Source organism: Vigna radiata, chromosome 3, assembly GCF_000741045.1.
Source record: "Vigna radiata var. radiata cultivar VC1973A chromosome 3, Vradiata_ver6, whole genome shotgun sequence".
Lineage (NCBI taxonomy): Eukaryota > Viridiplantae > Streptophyta > Magnoliopsida > Fabales > Fabaceae > Vigna > Vigna radiata.
The window spans coordinates 563,429-583,287 of record NC_028353.1 but is presented as its reverse complement, the minus strand read 5'-3'; the positions used below and the strand labels follow the sequence as shown (position 1 = coordinate 583,287).

The 19,859-nt window shown below is 30.7% G+C and overlaps 1 protein-coding gene across 1 annotated transcript; it reads right to left on the bottom strand.

The window, feature by feature from the left end:
• Window positions 1–16,771: 16,771 nt before the first annotated feature.
• On the bottom strand, window positions 16,772–17,806 carry LOC106756853 (zinc finger protein GIS-like). The gene has a single exon (XM_022778949.1). It carries the CDS (start codon window positions 17,607–17,609, stop codon window positions 16,908–16,910), a length of 702 nt encoding a protein of 233 aa, XP_022634670.1. The 5' UTR covers window positions 17,610–17,806; the 3' UTR covers window positions 16,772–16,907.
• Window positions 17,807–19,859: the final 2,053 nt, after the last annotated feature.

Genomic DNA, 19,859 nt, shown 5'->3' with positions numbered 1-19,859 from the left:
GTTTTCACTTACCCTTGTCTCTTAACCTCTTAGTCTCGTGTTATCTTTCCCCCTTTGTTTGAGTCCCTCCCATCACCTTCGTCCACAATCTTGGCTTATTTCCGCCTTTGTCTGTGGTGTGCATCCATTTAAAAATGCATCCTCCTTACAAAATGATTGTTCGTTCCACGCATTGTTGGTTCCCAAGAAAGGTGAAGATTCCTCTGTCGATGGAAGTTAAGGTTTTGTTTTTGGATAACTTAATTTTGTTGAATTTTGTGGAGGTAATTGATTCAATGTAATGTATTATATAGATAATATCGAATTATACTTGAATTATGTGAAATCTAATATATTTAAATTTGGTGATTCTGGCACACCATATCTCTTTAAACCATTTTATTTTTTGTGATACGTGTTTCCTTCTATTCGGTATATGAAATAATGAGTGTATTGATGTGTTAAATTATGGTAGTAGTGTATTGGTGGTTATTGGTTAGTGATTGCATTAGAAAGCACTTGATTTTTATGTGCATGATTAGGTGTTGGGCAGATCCATGTATATTGGGATGAAAACCTCAAAATTTGATAATACATTGAACCTTTAGTAATAGAATAATGAGTGTCTAGGTCTGGATTGTTGATTGTAGTAGAAGAAGAGTTTCCCTTATTAGTTATAGGATGAGCAAGACATATTTCGGGTTGCGAAAAATAGGATTGAAGTATTGGCAAATCGCGTTTAGAACTACATGTGCAATGTTGGGTTGAATAATAGCCCAGTATGCCAAGCTCACAACATAACCGACTGAGCTTAGCCTAACTCTACAACATACCAGGTTGACCTCGCTAGCTCGATAGGATGAGCTCGACAACTGTAGAGGATGACTCAAGTGCATTACAACATGACCCAACAACATTACAGGATGAGCTCGACAACATTAAAAGAAATAACTCGACCAGTGAAATAGGATGAGCTCGACCAGTGGACCAGGATGAACTTAGCAGCTCCTTAACAAAGTTGTTAGTCGAAAAACTTCATTAAATGCATAGACATTAATTTCAAAAGTAAATGTTCAGGTAAACCATGCATCTTTAGTCATTTTGAGTAGTGTTTCAAATCTGATAACTTGTTGGATTTTTCCCTTGATCAACCTTTAATCACCTTAATTCACTTAACATTTCCATCCTTTGGCTTGTAACAAAACATGGCCGAAGTTCCCATCAACCATGGTTGGATGTATGATTATTGTTATAACAGAAGGAGAGGTTTGAAGGAAACTTTTGTTATAGAGGAGTTAAAGAGTTTGTTTGGATGGCTCAATAATATAAATATTATGCTTTTGATGGAGGGATTACATGTTCATGCATCAAGTGAAAATGTACACGAACTTTGAAGGATGGGGTGGTTAAAGTTCACCTATACCAGAAAGGATGCATGCCAAATTACAAGATTTGTACATTTCATGGTGAACAAATTTCCTCTATTGATTCATCTGCACATGAAAATTGGCAACCTTCCAGTTCAAGCTCTTTTGTAGATGTCTCAAAGATGGATTAATTTATTTATATGCAATAGATGGTGAATATGCTCTTAATTGACATGCTTCATTTGAACAAGTAGATGATATTCGTTTAAAAGAGTATTTTAATGAAGCAACTTAGAGGTTTTACAATTTATTGACAAAGGCAAATAAATTTGTATTTGAAAGGGCCACAAAGTCAAAACTATCAGTATGCATTAGACTGATGACTTTCAAATCTAATTGAAAGGTTCCCAACCAAGCATTTGACCTCATTTCAAAAATCTTTTCTAGATCTAACACCACTAAATAATTATTTGCCAAACAATTATTATGAAGCCAAGAGATGTGTTTCTATATTTAGGATATAAGCCAAGAAGATTGATTGTTGTGTGAATGGTTGTATGCTTTTTTATGACAATGATAGTGGCAAAATTGATTTATCCTTGCTTCCATGCATCCTTTCCAATTCATCAGATGCTCTTGATTCAGCTGTTGATGGAGTTGACCCTCCTCTCCATGATCGACTGATCATTGAACCTTATGGTCAAGGGTAATACTAAATCTTCTTTCTAACTAATTTCTATTACATGACTTATTTTACTTTGCCTTAATTTTAATGACTTTTCTCTATTCATATTCAGGTTTCTTCCATTTATAGTTTCTTCTTAGGTCATCACAAAATCTATTAAGCAACAATTTCTAAAACCTTGGCCATAACGGAGAGCAATACTTCTAAATAAACATCATTAAAATTATTTCATTTCCTACTCATGTATTATATGCAAAAGTAAAGTTCATTGCTACTACACTTTAAATACCATTCATATTGTGTCATTGAGATTATTTGAACATGATTTATTGTTACAGATGAAGGTTTAATGGAGACCTGAGGATGAAGCTCAAATTTAGAAAAATTTCCACAACAAAGCATCTCATATGCTATCTGAGATGCTTAGAAATGCAAGGTTGAAGGAGAATGCCCTTATTGGATTGAGGAGTATATATGGAAATCGTTGCTAGAACCTTGAAATTGTCCAAATTACTGCAATAAATATGCTACCGCCCAAAGGAATCGAGCTTATAAAAAGGACGGGACCGTAAGCATAGATGGTTCCAGTACCATTCATGAACATGCCATTCATAGACACAAGAGTTAGGACGGGTTGTGCATGTTGATGAGCTATTTCAATAAACTCATATTTGAAAGGGATCTGGCTAGCTTGTTAATAGAGGTCTCAAAAGACACATGTAAGCAAACACTTTTACTATTATTTGTTTTAAACGTTGAACTTACACTATTATTTCCATTAAACTTCCTCATTTTACTAACACTTTATAAAATCTTTAACGAAAAGAATTTTCAATTAGACTTTCACATATTCTTCCTGAGCAAGGGTCATGTCTTGATGTATCAGAAGAGTATAATTATGAGGATGACATCATTAGGACACAATGTTGGGTTGATGTTGTAGGTGGAAAAAAAAATAAAAGATGACTATATGTGACAAGACAACTTACTACATCTTGAACAAAATATCCTCATGCCCCAACCATTTTCTTCCAATAGTGTTGAGGAGGTCGTTATCCACCTTACATAGTTACTAGAAGCACGTGACCAAGATTATGATGATTTTGAGTCATAGGTTTGAGAATTTACAAAATCTGGTCATGCGATTCTTGCCTTTGGAAGAATAGACTTGTCTTCAACAACCTTAATCAATCTCAACACCGTCCTAGAAACGATGGTAATTCGTTAGAAAACAACCAATAGCGACGAATTTTTTGCAATTTCTAATGGATACCAATTGTCGGTAAATCCATCTTTTTTTTAGTGCTCTTATGCTTCTTAAATTTATTTCCAGCCATACAAACTAACTCCTTAATTTGAAAAATATCACAATTGGATCCTAAAATCTACTGTAATTTCTCATTCTTCAAATCATCCAAATAACTATAGTAATGACATTCACTTTAATCACTTTAAGCAAAGAACTATAAGGACACTTATAAATTGAATAACCAAATCTAAAGAACAAAAATACAAATTTGGAAAGAACAATTAAGAGAAAGATTCAATATTATTACCACACAAAGAACACATAAAACTTAAAACCACTTCTTTTTTAACCTCTAAATCAATAAGTAAATCATCATATAACAACTTCCAAAGAACCGAAGTTTTAGTTGGTATCATTCCATCTACTTTCTGTACTAGTTATAATTAGAACAAATATAAAATTTTTTCTTATTTATTACAAAATTGTATCTGTGTCTACTTTATATACTTGTTGTAAGGATAACGATGTAAGAAATATTATCTTATTTACAATTATGTTACCGCACCACTTTTTATACCTAATTAATTATAACCAATGTAAAAAATCTTTATAAAAAGTATTTTCTTGCACTGGTGAATCATTCATATTCACATTTAATTCAATTTTAACACTTAAAGTTGGAAGTAAATGAATACGTAATATCTATAAATTATATACATATGACGATGAACTTATAATTTTATGATCTTTACCAAATTGAATTAACGATAATCTGAAAATATGATGAACTTCAGAAATCTGCATTTGAATTTCTAAAATTTAACTATTGATATATAATACATACATATATAAGAATTAAATCAATTAGCATCAAAGTAATTTGTATATCTCTTATTCATGATTCTTTATAAGATGTAATTTGTTTTAAAGATTTTCAAATATTTTTTTAAACCACATTTATAGTTATTGTTGTTATATTTCTATTTTCATCCAAGATCTATATATAAATATATATTATTCTTTTAATATTTAGATTCATAACATTTTTTTCTCTTTCACTACACATTTCTTTCACTTGTATTTCAAAGGTACTTTCTTTATAATTTTATTTTCTTTATATAGTTATTTTCAAATGATGGATTATTAATTTCAATTAATCAAAATTTAAATATCACTTTTAATTATTTTCACCACTTCTTTTTAATATTTTAATTATTTTTTTTCACATAAGTATTTATTATTTTGATTACCTAATATTTATTATTAGGTAATTTAAAATAAAATATCTTTATTCTCTTAGAGTTTTTTTTTTCGTTTGTAAAATTTTTTGTTTTGCTCAACTAATTTGTATTATTTATGAACAATTCAACTAATTCGATATTTGAAAGTTTTTTTTTTATCTCCAAATACCTTATATTATCACACTATGAATTATACATTTTTTTTTCTTTTTTACAATTTTCTTCCATGGTTTATCTACTCGTTTTTAAGACATATATTTAGTTTTTTTTACTTCTTTTTAATATTTTTATTTAGGGTTAAATATGTTTTTAGTCCCTATATTTTGGGGCGATTTTGGTTTTAGTCTCTCTTTCAAATTATAGTACAATTTAGTCCTTCAACTCTAGAAAACTCTGGTTTTAGTTCTTTTTACCAAAATTTTTTAACTTTATTTGTTGTTTCAAACGCGTTTCTCAGTTAACACTGAAGCAAAAATGTGTCAAACACTGTAAACAATCTAAATGTTATAATGTAAAGTGCTTGAAACAACAAATAAAGTTTAAAAAATTTGGTAAAAATGACTAAAACCAGAGTTTTCTAAAGTTGAAAAGACTAAATTGTACTATAGTTTGAAAGAGGGACTAAAACAAAATCACCCCAAAATATAGGGACTAAAAACATATTTAACCCTTTTATTTATTATTTTTTTATAATATAGAATATTATTTTAATTAATTTTTTATATTTTTAATTTTTTAATTTTTTCTTATAAATATTATTTTATCATCGTATAAAAACTTTCATTTATTATAAACCTTTCTTTTACTATAATACAATAATTTAATATTATTTTTTTAAGTTTAAAAGATAAAAGATAATTAAAATTATAATTAGTTTAAATTTTTTATATATAATTTCATTTAAGTAACGTATTATAATCTTTATGATCTATGATAAAAATAGTTTTCATTATAATTTAGAGAAAAAAAGTAAACAAATATTTGAATTTTTATTTCATTAGTTTAGGGTGTTATTAAAAAAATAGTTTTCATTTTTAAACTTGAATATTTATTTTTATTTTATATATTTTTTAAATTATATTTTAATTTTATGAACTTTATTTCATTAATTTTTTGAAAATTAATGGATGTTTTGGTTCATATGAAATTTTATTTATATGTAATATTTTATATAATTCTTTAGTTTTATTCAAACTCTTGACTTTAAAATTTATACGTTACTTTATATTTTTATTTTTTAGTTTTTTTTTACTAATTTAGAATAATTTGTTTATGAAATTACAAGAATGGTACAACTATTTTATAAACGTTTGAAGTTGGAAAAATCGTGACACATTTGATTTGAATGTGTTCTAATATCATTTTAAAATGACTTTGCTAAATTTGATTTGAATGTGTTCTAATATGACACAACTTATTTGATTTTATCATATCAAATAAGTTATCACATTACCTAACTTCGAAAGTTTTTAAAAAGTTATACCAATGTAATTTTTAAAAATAAATTGTCCAGCACTGAAATAAAAAACCACATTTTTATAAAAATAAAAAATAATTCCTTAATCTTTATTAGTGTCACAGTCTTTCTCGTAAGCCTTTTAAAAAATTGGGTCTTCTCGTGTGGGCCTTTACAAACTACTGGACTCATGTGCATTATTGGCAGCCTCACGATCCGAGATAAGTTATAAACAATAACTAAAAAGAAAGTTAAAGATATAAAATGAAAAGTTGTTATTTAAAGAGAAATTATTCTTATGTTAGTACTAATTATGATAAAAATTATATACTTATTTAGTATGTCATAATTGAAAATTCGTATAATAATATTGTAACTAGAATACCAATTCTTAGGACAAAGGTGATTAATAACCTAATGTGTGTTTTATTAAGAAAAAGTAAAATAAGACTTCTGCGTAATAATACTAAGTGAAACCCACAATCATTGTGTTTGAACAATGAAGCTGGTGAAATGACAAGGATGTAGAATCCTTCTGAAAAATTCTCTTTAGGTAGCTTCTGCTGTCAAGTAATAGATGATTCAATGATATGCTAAAATTTATAATCTGTGATTAGTGTTTAATCCTGATGAGTTTGTTGACCAGATAGGTATTAGCTAGTATTATTGTTATTAAACATAGATGTCCTTGGTCTCTTCGAGAAGGAATCTCCTAGCCCCACTCATTTCAAATCTTAGCCATCTAACATCGATGTGAAAATAAAGATGGTTCTCTAACAACCATGTTCATTTGTTCCTTGATAAATCCTTTTCTTTTAAAGTTAAAAGCACTCAGTCTATCACTGCTCCTGAACGATGAGATTTAATTAATGGATAATGATACTCAGATAACATTTTTATAATAACATTTAAATATCATTTATGGGTCATAATAATAATTATAAATATTACGACACCTAAATAATAAAATGTTGTCAAAAAAATATTATCTAAGTATCATTATTTTTAATTAATTTGCGTTTGCATATAAGACATTAATAAGTGACCGATGTCTCCCTACTATGGGACGTTACTCATCAACTTAATTAGTAATTAACTCGTCACTTCAACTTTCAATTATCACCTACCCATTACATCACTTTTCATTTCACCTCGGAATCCTCCATAATTTTTACTCACATCCTATAATATATACTTAACAAAACCATTTAATAATTTAATCATCTAATTTGTTGGTTTCTTTCAATTCATTTTCTTTTTAATTTTCTAAAAATATTTAACCTTTGATCCTTAATGTTAAGAATGATAAAATATTTAATGCCAAAATAAGTTAGAGTGATCATATAGTATTTGTGTTTTATGTGACTTTGTAACATGTTAGTTGGAATATTGATTGAAAATTTGTATTTAGGTTTAAGATAAATAAAGAACAACTCGTCATAAATAAGAATAGTTTAGATAATTTTTTTTTTCTAAAATGTCTAAGATATTAAAGTTTTTTTTTTTTGTCAGGCATTTTTCATCATAACATCTCTTGATACCTCCTTATCTTTCATTAGTGTCACTACAACATCGTCAACAATACCTCTGGTATTCTTAATCCCGTTGCTCCATTGCAATGAAGGTGCACCTTATCTCCCTAAATCGAGAAACTCTTCTCACTGTGCATAAGCCAAATGTGAATCAAAGATGAGAGAGATATAATCTCTACCTTTGTTCGTCATCACAACATTAATTATATACGTTGCTATTCTCTCCCTTCTCCTCACTAATATCATTCATTATTCTTCTCCCATTTTTCGACTAGTCTTAGTTTTTTAGTATTGTTTTGAATTGTTATTATTTGTTAATGTAGTGGAGATGGAAAAAAGTAGGGGTGTTCACGGTGTGTGTATAGAAATGATGAGGTGTTATGTTCTCTGTTTACAGGTGAATGGTGTTGAGGAAGTAGAAAATAGTAACGTAACGAAGATGATGAGCTTGGGAAGATGAAATTACACTAGTATAAGCTTGGTGTTTTAACTCACGTAATATGTTTCCATTTTGAAGAAAATGAAGCATAAAATGACACAATGACATTGTTGAAAATTTCACAAACTTACAGGCTCCGATTGCAAAAGAATTGAAGCCATATACCCCTTTTGGCTTTAGTTAATAGAAAATCGAGGCTTAAAAATGCACCAAATATTTAATTTTTTTTCAAAAATTCTATTTTTATTTATTATTTTATATGAACATGACATATGGCTTCGGGTACCAAACAACTAAAGCCATATACCCCTTTGGGCTTTGGTCAATAGACAACCAAAGTCAAAAGGTGCACTACAATTTTCAGAATTTTCCAGAAGTCTCATTATTGTTTTATGTATCTTTTCTAAATCGAACATATGTCATTATTTCTTAAATAATTGATGTCAATTGTTCTCTCTGGTTCGGTTTTCTGAATAACTGACGCCAAAAGGTTGATTCAAATTTCAAAGGGTTAAAATTTTTGAAAGAATTTAAGTAACCACTTATGTTATAGTTGTCTTCTTCCTTTCTCCCTTTTGAACCAACATTGTCATTACTACATCGACTCCCTACATTTCGGAACGCCACCTTCAATGCATCGTCCGTCGTTGCACCTTTCGTTCCTCATTGTTTTCGTTGCGCTCTGCTCATTCGTTCATTTGTTCCTCACTTGCGTCATTGGTTGTCTCTACCGTGGTGGTGAGCGATTCTCTTGTCATTTTTTTTTTCATTTTGTGCTTACGTTTTTTATGTTGCTCGTGTCTTGCTCTATTCATTGTTGTTTTGCTTGTGTATTTATTTTTTATTCTTGTGTTATTGATGCCTATGATGAATATACGTTTGGGAGCAAAAATGAATATCATGTTTGGGAGCAAAGATGAATATGATGTCTGAGATGAATATCATGGTTAATAAAGATGGATATGATGCTTGAAATGAATATGTTGTTATACTTTTGTTAAGATGTAAAGATAAAAATGTAACTATATGTGTTGGCCTACCCCACTTGGAATGTTGTATTGATGTATAAAGAATTGCCTAGACCTTCTGAATAACTTTTAATAGATTGTTCTGTCACATTAGCATATAATATTTCATATTTTAGCAACACTTTCACTTTGCAACTTACTATAGAAATAGAATTAAAGTAAATTTAAAAAATACATGTATATTTTTATTAGTTTTGAATCTAATTCTGCAATTATAATGATATAATTATTTGTTTCTAGGCATTGTAGCATTATCGTAGGACTGTTTAGCTCTCCAAAACATGGGTATCATTGCATCTTCCTCCATTGTTGCTCACCTTTCACTCCTAAGTTCTTATTATTATATTGAAAATTTATTTTTGATATGAGTATATAATTTTCTTGTATATTATTTATTTTTTATATGTTGGATATGCGATTAAATATATGCTTAAATATATTGTTGTATTGAGTTGACCTGAGCTTCTTGTTTGAGATTCAATAAAAAAAATTATTTACTTTCTCCAAAATCTTTAAAGAAATGTATTTTTTTAAAATTAATGAAAGAAGAGGCAATACTAACAATTTATAAGTATTGAATGCTGAATTGTGTGGTTGGACAACTTAAGATTAATCACTTTTTCATAATTTATTAATGCATATATATTTTAATATACATGTCTTAAAATTCATGAATATTTGTTACTGTCTTTGGTATTGATCTTTGAGTGCATTATTTATGATTTATAATCACATTCGTTCTATGTAATAGACAAACCAACTCATGTGAGTAGGGAGAACAACATGTCAGGTTAGGCACGGATAGTGCCTACCTACAACCCGACTTGCAAAACGAAAATCCAACCAGCAACTCGCTCGTTACCCGCGCAAGTACCCGCTTAAAAAATACTCACGGATATTTTAAAACCCGCAAATATCCACAAAAATTAAAATATATATATATATATATATATATATATATATATTATATTTTTAAAATAAAATTACAAAAAAAATATATAATATAATATAAATTAAAATTTTAAACTCCAAGATCAAAAACACAGAGAGAACTCCAAAACACTGCAAGATCAAGAATTCCAAAATTTCCTAAACCAGAATAGAACATCAAAAATTTCAAACTCGTTACAAGGTAAGGAAAAACCCCAATTGCAGTAATCCTAACCTAAATTGTGAGAAACAACAACCATAAATTCCCAATTTCAAAACTCTCAATCCCGAATAAGAACCTTCACTATTTCGCCACCACTTGTAGAGAGAAAACAAAGTAAACTCGATCCAAAAATCGTGAGCCAAACGTGAGAATTGTACCAATGTGCTGCAAAGTACCGTGAAATGTAGAAGCCCCCTCCCCCTGCAACACGAACCAGAAAAAGTGAAGGGAGAGGAAACCTCCCTCCTTACGTGGCGAATAAGCTCGAATGGAAGGAGCGAGAACAAAGATAGAGAAGAAGCTTGAAGTTTTTGGGTTTGCTTGCGAGAAATGTATAAGAGAAGAGATTGAAAAAAAAAAAAACTCTAAATAAAGTTTTTGAGAGAAACCAACAATTGGGCATTTGAGATTTTTAATTAGGGTTGCATAATTTTTAATTGAAAAACTTTCCCTTTTTTAAGAGTAATAAAAAGAAAACTTAATTTTAAAAAATAAATTTAATTATTATTGTGACATTCCAAATATATAACAACCACAATCATATAATATAGGCGTCATCATTCAAATAAAGAGAACAGTTAAAGCATGACTTGCTATAAGTATTGGATTACAGTCATCCCAGAATGTGGCCCTAATATAAAACTTTAAGCATAAACGAGTACTTCAAAATGACATAGGCTAAAAGAAAGAATCCTAAGAAACTAGGCTGCAGCATCGTCTCCCTCCAGGACTTGCTCCAGGGGCATCTCCTCAACATCTGCTCAAATCCAAGTGGATGATCATCGCAAAGGAAAAACATACATAAGCAGCAAACAACAAAGAAGCAAGGGTGAGCTAGATAAACAAGCAACATACAAAAAGCACAATCCATCAATATAATCATGTTTAGTTACATATAAAAAGAACAATCAAAGCATACCATTCAAACCATGCATTAAGTACTCAACACGAATCATCTGGATTTGTATAATTGTCGAACTATTGGTCGTCTTTGCACTTGCATAGTTTAGCTGGCCCTCCCCAACACTGTGTAAGGTAAATCCTCATACCAGTCTATGTCTAAACTCTAAGACTATAGACGAGGATCTCCCTGTACTCTCACCACTCACATCGTTCTTCTCTATTTGAGCATGAACAATGCTTTAAGTGTAGGGATAAACTTACCATTTCAAAGCTCCATACAATTATACAAGACAACCACACAAATCTCTACAACCACTTCCAATCATCTCACCCTGAGATGTCCAGTTCATACTCAATTACATCATTCTATTCCACAATCATATTCTTTCAAACCCCATACATCTAATATGTAAATAATCATAGCAGTCTATCAATCGAACAACATCATATTATGCATCTCAAGGAGTACACACACACTTATCTCAACCAATCAAAAGCAAAAAGAGAGAATTACACGCAGGGTATTCGCACAACACACCCTCTTCTCGCAAGGTGAAACAGGATTGTTTCGCACAATGCACAGCCTGGATTCGCAAGGTGAATTTATTCGCAGAGGTATAGGACCTCAGGTCTCTCGCATAGTGCACTCAGGCCGTTATGCGAGAGCTCAAACAGAGAGCATGGCTCTCTGGTTATTCGCACAGCGCACAAAGGCGCATAACGAATAACCAAACAGTGGCACCCCTCTCACAGGGTCTCACTATGCGAGACAATTCGCATAGCAAGACTGCATAATCTACAGAATTCGAATTCTGCAGATTTATGCACTCACACACCCTCTAACCATTCTTAGGACCCTATGCCAACTTCAATCACCTACAATTTACGATTTAGACCTAACTAAACATGCCTAAATAATTATAAACATCCTTACACTGATTTTAAAGTAGTTAAGACCCAATTTCTACTTTAAAGTACCAAAATCAGCAACCTAGAGACCCAATTTCAATTTTACCACTTTTATCATGTTTTGGACCAATTTTAGGAGCCTAACTAGTCACATATGACTTGTCTAAGTTACCCCCAACACCCTAAAGGCCCTCTCAACCACAATAGCTCAAAATCACCATCTTAGTTCCTCTTAAAATGACCTAGGACACCATACTTACTGAACTTTTTAACTAATAACTTGTATATCAACACCATAACAAAACTTCCACCTTACACTTCCCACAAGTCCAATCCAAGCAATTAAACACATTAGAAATCGGTCCAAGGCTTCGCAAATCAATTTCACAGATTCATAACTTCAATAGTTCATAACATGCAGTTAAAGTTACCAAAAACCTCACTTAAGCACAAACAATATACCATCTTCACGATACAGTACACATACACATCATTCGGAAAATTCAAGAAAATGTCTAGCTCCCCTTACCTGGATTCCAAGCACAGCTTACAATAACGTTCTTTACAGCACCTCACATAGCAAGGGTGCAGCCAAACCCTACAAACCACCAAAGTGGTGATAGAAACAACTCTTAGAGCTAGAATGAACAGAGGAAAGGCGAAAAGAAGGGTACTCTAGACACATGCAACTTGCCCTAGGTTCCAAAACAGCGAAGGAAGAGGCTAGAACTACTTATCGGTCATAAACAAAAAACCAATCGGTTCAAGTCGAAGCTCTCGACTTTGGGAACGCAGGAACGCCACCTAAACGACGATGCATCGGGTGAATCAGTGTAAAAGGTAGAGAGAAGGCAGAGAGAATGGGAAGTAACTTTCTAGAGAGAGGAACGTTTCAAAGAAGATGAGCTTAGCTTTTTAGAAAGGAACCAACAACAATATTAGAATTGATTTTTTTGTAAGAAAAGGGGGTCCCTCTCCTTTAACTTAATTCAGTTTTCACCTCATTCCTTTTAATATATATATATATATATATATATATATATATATATATATATATATATATATATCCTTACAATTATTATTATATTTTGCGGGTAATGGGTACCTGCGGGTTGAATAATATAATATCAACATCTGACCTGTTTAGAAACAGGTACTAAAATACCCGCTACCCACGGGTAATAAATATCCGCGGGTAGTAACTACCTGTCATGGATTTTATTCTTGGGCACGAATTTTTTTGTCATCCCTACATGTGAGTATATTTACTATGTAATGCATTAGATGAAAACCATTATTTGTGTCTATATTCCAACAAGCTGGAAATTGGTAATAGTTGCATTAAGTCAAATACTTTGAAACTTTGTCTTTTCGCATACTAATTGAAATTATTTTCTTTTGTGAAGAAATTGAAGTGTCATACACCAAATCTCAATAAGCTCATTCATTATTAAGGAAAGTTTCTAATAGAAATGTACAATTGTATTTAATTGTTATAAGGATATAATAATTTCTAAGGTTTTGTAAGAATTTAGCACATTTACAACTATCTAGATTTTGGCTTATAAGGATTTCATATTTTGGTCTGGATATCATATTTTGTTTTTGTTATATATGGATATTCTATGATGGGTTTTGTGCAAGTTTTATATCTAAGATGAAACAAAAATAAAAAAAAATATTTAAAAAAAATGCCAACATTAGGCTTTGGTTATAACCAAAACCAAAGTAGAAAGAGTTATTCGACTTCCATTCAGGTCATATTTAAAGTTAAATACTATTTCACAAAAAAATGAAAAAAAAAATATTAAGCCTTAGTTATTTGTATAACCAAGGTAGAAAGGGGTATTCGACTTTGGTTCAGGTCATAACCAAAGTCAAATTCGGTTTTAGAAAAAATAATTTTAAAAAATAAACAACTTTAGGTCTTGGTTATTCCTATAATCGAAGCAGAATTTGGCCTTACAGTTATGTTCATAAATGAGGTCATATTTCCTTTCCTATTTAAAATAATTATTTAATTTTAAAGGTATTTGATCCCAATTGTAATGAGAATCTATGTCAAAGACCCTTAAAATTAATTAATTATTTTGAATTAGAAAGGGTATATGATATTGATTATGAGCAGAACCGAAGTTAAATAAGCAAATTTTTTATTTTTTATTTTTTATTTGTGGTTAGTGCTTCAGTTTATTTTAACTAAAACAAAATATTGACTTTTTGCTTCGGTTCATAATCAATGTCAAACCCCCCGTTTTTTTTTTTATCTTGTTGTAATATATTTTGATTGTAAAACTGATACCTATTGTCGAACAAAATCTTTACCATATCTTTTTCCTACACTAGTGTTAGACTGTCTTGTTAAAATAGGAGTAATGAAGTGAATCAAGATGAAGATTGAAGGTGAGGTTGGGTTCTGTTGTGATGAATAACGGTGTGTTGGTTGGAGGAATAAGAATGGTGTTTGATGGTGGTTTGTAATGGATGGGAGGAAAAAGATGAAAGTAAAGGGTGTGTGGGAAGTTGGTTCTCTATGTGGTGTTATTGCAGTGAAGATGTTGTGGTTTATGAAGTTTATGATGATTGAAGGTGGTGATGACGAGGGCCTTGAGTCATGAGGAGGAAGATGGAGATGATGAGTGGTAGTGGAAGAAGAATGGGTATGATTAATGTAAAGATGAAGTTTAGAAATGGAAGAAGATGAAAAATGGAGTTTGGAAATGAGAAAGAAAATAATATCTCTATAAAAGGATGTTGTTGTCGTCTCATCGCGTCCAATTGCACTCCAAAATTAACATATCTACCACATTTATGTTCCAATGTGACAATAAAAACTAAATTAAAATGTATTAAAAATTGAAAAATTAAATTAAACAAAAAAATAAATAAAAAGACCAACAAAAATTAGATAATTAAAATACTAATTAAACCATATAAGATATTTTGAGAGTTTAATAATTGATTCTCCGGGAGGTTAAAAAAAATAACAGCAGCCTTTGAGTCAACCTAAATTAACCGTAAGGAACAGCAAAACAAGGACTGACATTTTGTTGCGAAATGTCCTTTCTCCCATTAATAGATTTATAGGAGAGAGCAAGAGAAAGCTAGAGAAGTAGATGATTGAGTGTTTATTAATTATATTGGACATTTTGTCTCGTAAGCCCTAGGTCTCATAGAAATGATGAGGTTCCATTAAGCATAAAAGAGTAAAAGACATAGAAAGCAGAAAAACACATGCAGATGTCTTTTTCTCTCCTGATAAACAATGCACTGGAAACTAATAACAAAAGGGCAATTAAATATCATTTTCTCATCTGCAAAATTTAAGCACATATTATCGAACGTTGTCCACACTGCGTTAAATCTGTCGGCACTATACCTGTCTGCCAACGTGCAAGAATTACGCACACGTGTGTTCGGACAAAATGTTCATGCGCGCTCACCTGTTTTGAACGCTTTACATGATCCCCACACGAGTGGACAATTTTCTCAGCTAGTGCAGGCCGAGAGTGACGTGAGTGACTATGCAAAACGAAAGTAGTAGAACCTAGCATAGTGCCTCCATCTGCATATATTTTATGCTCTCTCTTCACTCTCCTTTTTGTGTACATTCAAACCTTTCACCATTACAAAAATCACAACTAGTTTATCATATCTAAACAAAAAATAACTTTTAAATATCTCTTTAGTTTTTTAAAGTATTTAATTTCGTTGTTATTATTTCATAAATTATGTCTTTATAATCCTTTAACAATGATATGATTCTAGTCAATTTTTAGATACCCAAAAAACTATTTAGTTCCGATTATACAAAAGCTATTATATAAACCTATATTAAGTTTAATCATAGCTTTATCATGTTGTTCTTTTTTTAGTTTGATTTTTATACCAAAAAGCAATCAAATCAATCTCCATACATAGAATCATTTCATATCCATTCTCTATGTGCTATTGGACTAAAGTGTGGTCCCTACATGTTCTCAATATCAGTTCTTTAACTACACAAATTAAATCAAGAATAATTCCAGATACCATTTAAAACAATAATTTGAAAAAAAGTATTATATACAATTAATGATTAAATATTGACTTAATTAAATTTATAAAATAAACCGTAATACAATATATCTAAAAGCCTTCTTTCCTCTCCCCATCTACCCCTTTTTTATGGAAGAAGAGAGTCACCTTTTAACATTAAAAAGCTCAACGACTCATGTGTAATAATAAGACCACTCAAAGTTAAGTTTTAGACCCACAAAAAATTATTTATTAGGTTTTATTGAACACAGAAATCACACTAAAAGAATCCAATACATAAATTTTTAATATAACAAAAAATATCTCAAAATTATTCAAAGAAACAACCAGTGATTTTTGAAAAATTATTCTTTAAAAATTATTGGTGGGCACCTTAATTTAGTTGACAGTCAATAAAAGAGAGTAGTGGTAATGTAAAAATTGAAATAAATAATAGATATTAATTGATAAATTAATTTATAAAGAAAAGTGTTAAGGAATGGTCACTATTAATCATTAGAGCAAGTAGAAAGATGGATAAAGAATAAAGAGAATGAAAAGTAGACTTAGGACACCCAAGAAATGTATCAACAAGAAAGGGGAAAATTGTGTTTAATACGATGGATTAAAAGAAGAAAAGAACAGTAACTGTAAATAAAGTGTTTGCGTTTTTTGGTATGTAAAAAAGGTTGAAATGTGATGAAAGTAAAACAAAAAATCCAAAAGAAATCTGAAGTGTAAAAGTTCATGAGGTAGGTGTTAAAAGGATCATAATTAAAGGAAAAGAAGATTATATAAACACAATGATCGATATGAGAATCATCATTAGAATAAAGATCCAACAATAACAGATGAAAATTCTCAAATTTCATATATACCATCCATGCCTGTGAGAGCTGGAGATGTTATTGGCATGTATAGAAACCAGTGTAAGTGTGTAAACTTGATTTTACAGATGAAGATCCAAACTCACATGGTCGTTTACGCTGGGTTTGAGGTCATAACCAAACCGGTGCTGCGAGCCAGAGGGGGAGGGACCCATCTTCGCCCTCATCATTTCCTGGTCAGAAAGCAAAGGCAAAGCGCATTGATGGTGTAAAATAGGGTTACTCTGGTGGGTGTGAGTGGCTGCAGTGGTGTTGGGGATTCGCCACATGCCCAAGGGGCTTCCGTTGATGGGTTGAAGCTGATGAGAATAGGAGCTTCCGTAGAACCTTCCACGAGCACAGTTAGAATCCCAATCTGTGTAAGATGGATAAGAGATTGTGGAGGAAGTGAAGGTGGGGTTGGTGAAAGAGTAGGTGGTAGGATCGGAGAGGGTGGTGTCGAGCATGGCTGAGTGGAGGTGTCGTTTGGCGTGTTGGCGTTCTCGTTTGTGGGCGTTTTGGTGACCGCCTAAGGCTTGAGAAGTAGGAAAGTTTCTGCAACAGTAATGGCACTCGAATCTGCGGGTGGGCTCGGAGTTTTGTGTATTGATGGTGTGGTGGTGGTGGTTGTCGGAGGGTGAATGGGTGGTTTTGGAGGCGTGAGAGAAATCCTGACCAAAGAGACGAATGGATTTGTCTTTATCTTTGGAAGGAGAGGGACGGAGGAAGGGGAGCTGAGAGAAAGAGTCGACGTTCATGAAGTCGTGGGTGGAGGTGTTGTTCATGTTAGGCAAAGAGAAAGATGAATGTAAAGAGAAGAAAAGATAGGAATTGAAAGGATTGAAGGAGAGTGGGGTCTGATATATGGACAATTCTGGGATGGCTGATGCATCTCTCAGTGAAGCCTGACAACGCCACAAAATCTGAAAATGGCTTCGGCTTCTGAAAGTACGTACCGGCACAACGATCTCTGGGACCAAACCCCAACACTGTCATTTCTTTCTAACCACAATTATCTTTTCATTTTATAAACATAATAAAGTTTTATTATTCTTTAAAATCAATATTATGTATATACTGGTTTATATCATCCATATTAGGAGTTAATAAAAATACAGTGTTAATAAATCTTCTAGGGTGGAGATGAAGAGATCAACATGGAGACCTCATGGAAAAGTGGGTTAATAGCCCACATCACTTTGCATTTCCATAGATATAAAAAGAAAAAAAAAAACATGGCTTTTATCATTATTTCAAATTCTTTTAAATTAGGTTAGGCTGTTTAATGTCAAAATTTATTTAAATTTGAATAATATTTTTATCTTCTTATAGCACGTAAATGTACATGTTTTTATTTTTTTTATGGAAAAAATATTTTTCTGATGATTGTTCACCATAAAAAGGTCTTTTTTTTTATATTTTCTTGGTTATTTTTTTATGAAGAAATCTTATTAAGGTTGGTGTTCTATATTTTTTTATTATTAAAACTAAAATTGTGAATGTTTTTTATGATTTCAATTCTAATAATATATTAATGTTTTATTATTGATACAATGGTGAAGTTGATATTGAAATTTTGGTTTTTAAATATTTAAAATATATCAGTTAGCTATTTAAATTTGAAATATTGAAGTTGATTTTTTTCTATAGCAATACAATAAGTTGTTTAAAATTGTAATTTAAATTTTAAGAATGATAGAAATTATAAGGATTAGAAAATTATTTTAGTTCCTAGAAGTGACTAATAAATTAAGAAATTATTTAAATTTGGAGATGATGAGAAAACATAATGACATAACATATATTTTTTTTAATTAGATTACTTTTTCATGTGACAAATTTGAAGAATACACTAAATAGATTTATTATCCTGCTGCCTTAATTGCAGTACTGATTGTTAATAAGATGATACATATTAATATGAATAATTCTTTTTGTAATATGTAAAAGTATTACTAATTTGATGAAGAAAACTTATGTTTCAATAGCATGTTTAAATTATCCTCCAATAAGCATTTAAATATTCCATTATCAGGAAGAAAACTTTATTTTTATTAGTCATTATATGAAACGACTTCAAGACCTTTTTTAATACAATAGTATATTTTTGAAATATGTAAATGTGAGACTCTCCATTTAAAATATACCACATTAAGAGAGGATTAAATGCAATTTTATATCAAACAAATTTTATATTAAACAATTGGATTACTGTTAATAAATTAGTACTTGTGGAAAAAACTTATAATATATATATATATATATATATATATATGGGGTTTGCTAACTTGCGTACGCCTGTTTTTCAGTTGGTACATTTTAGTAATCTGTACCAGGTTTCTGTAGACAAAAATACCCTTATATCATGAATTCTAAGTTTTAAGATTAAGGGTATTTTAATAATTTTCATTCTCAAAATTAAAAAAATAAGAAAAGAAACCCCAAACCCTTACTCACCTCTCTCATTCCTCTCAACCCTTTCTCTTTCATCTCTTTCACTCCAACCTTTTCTCTGTCATCCCTACTCTAACCCTAATTGAAAAAAAAAATCAGAAACACTTGCCTTATTTTAATAATTTTCATTCTCAAAACTAAAAAAAGAAACCCCAATCCCTTACTCACCTCCTTCATTCCTCTCAACCCTTTCTTCTCCTTCGTCTCTTTCACTCAAACATTTTCCTCTGTGATCTTTACACTAGCCCCAACTAAAAAAACACTCATGATTAAACAATTTACTTTTGTAAAGAGTTGAGTAATTGACATATTCACCTTCTGAAAAAAGTTCATTCAAAATCTCTTTAATTTCATTATCTTCACTATATATATTACAGTCGACGAGCACAACTTACGAGCATCCTTCCTTTACATTCTGAGACTACTACGTAACATTGCTCCGTGGCCATTTAATTTTTTTTGGTAGAAATTCATTAACTTGTTTTCCTTTACTAAAGAAAAAACAAATCAAAATACAATCAAATTCTCAAGATAAAATCAAACAATAAAAATTCTAAATCTTGAAATTTTATTTAAAATAT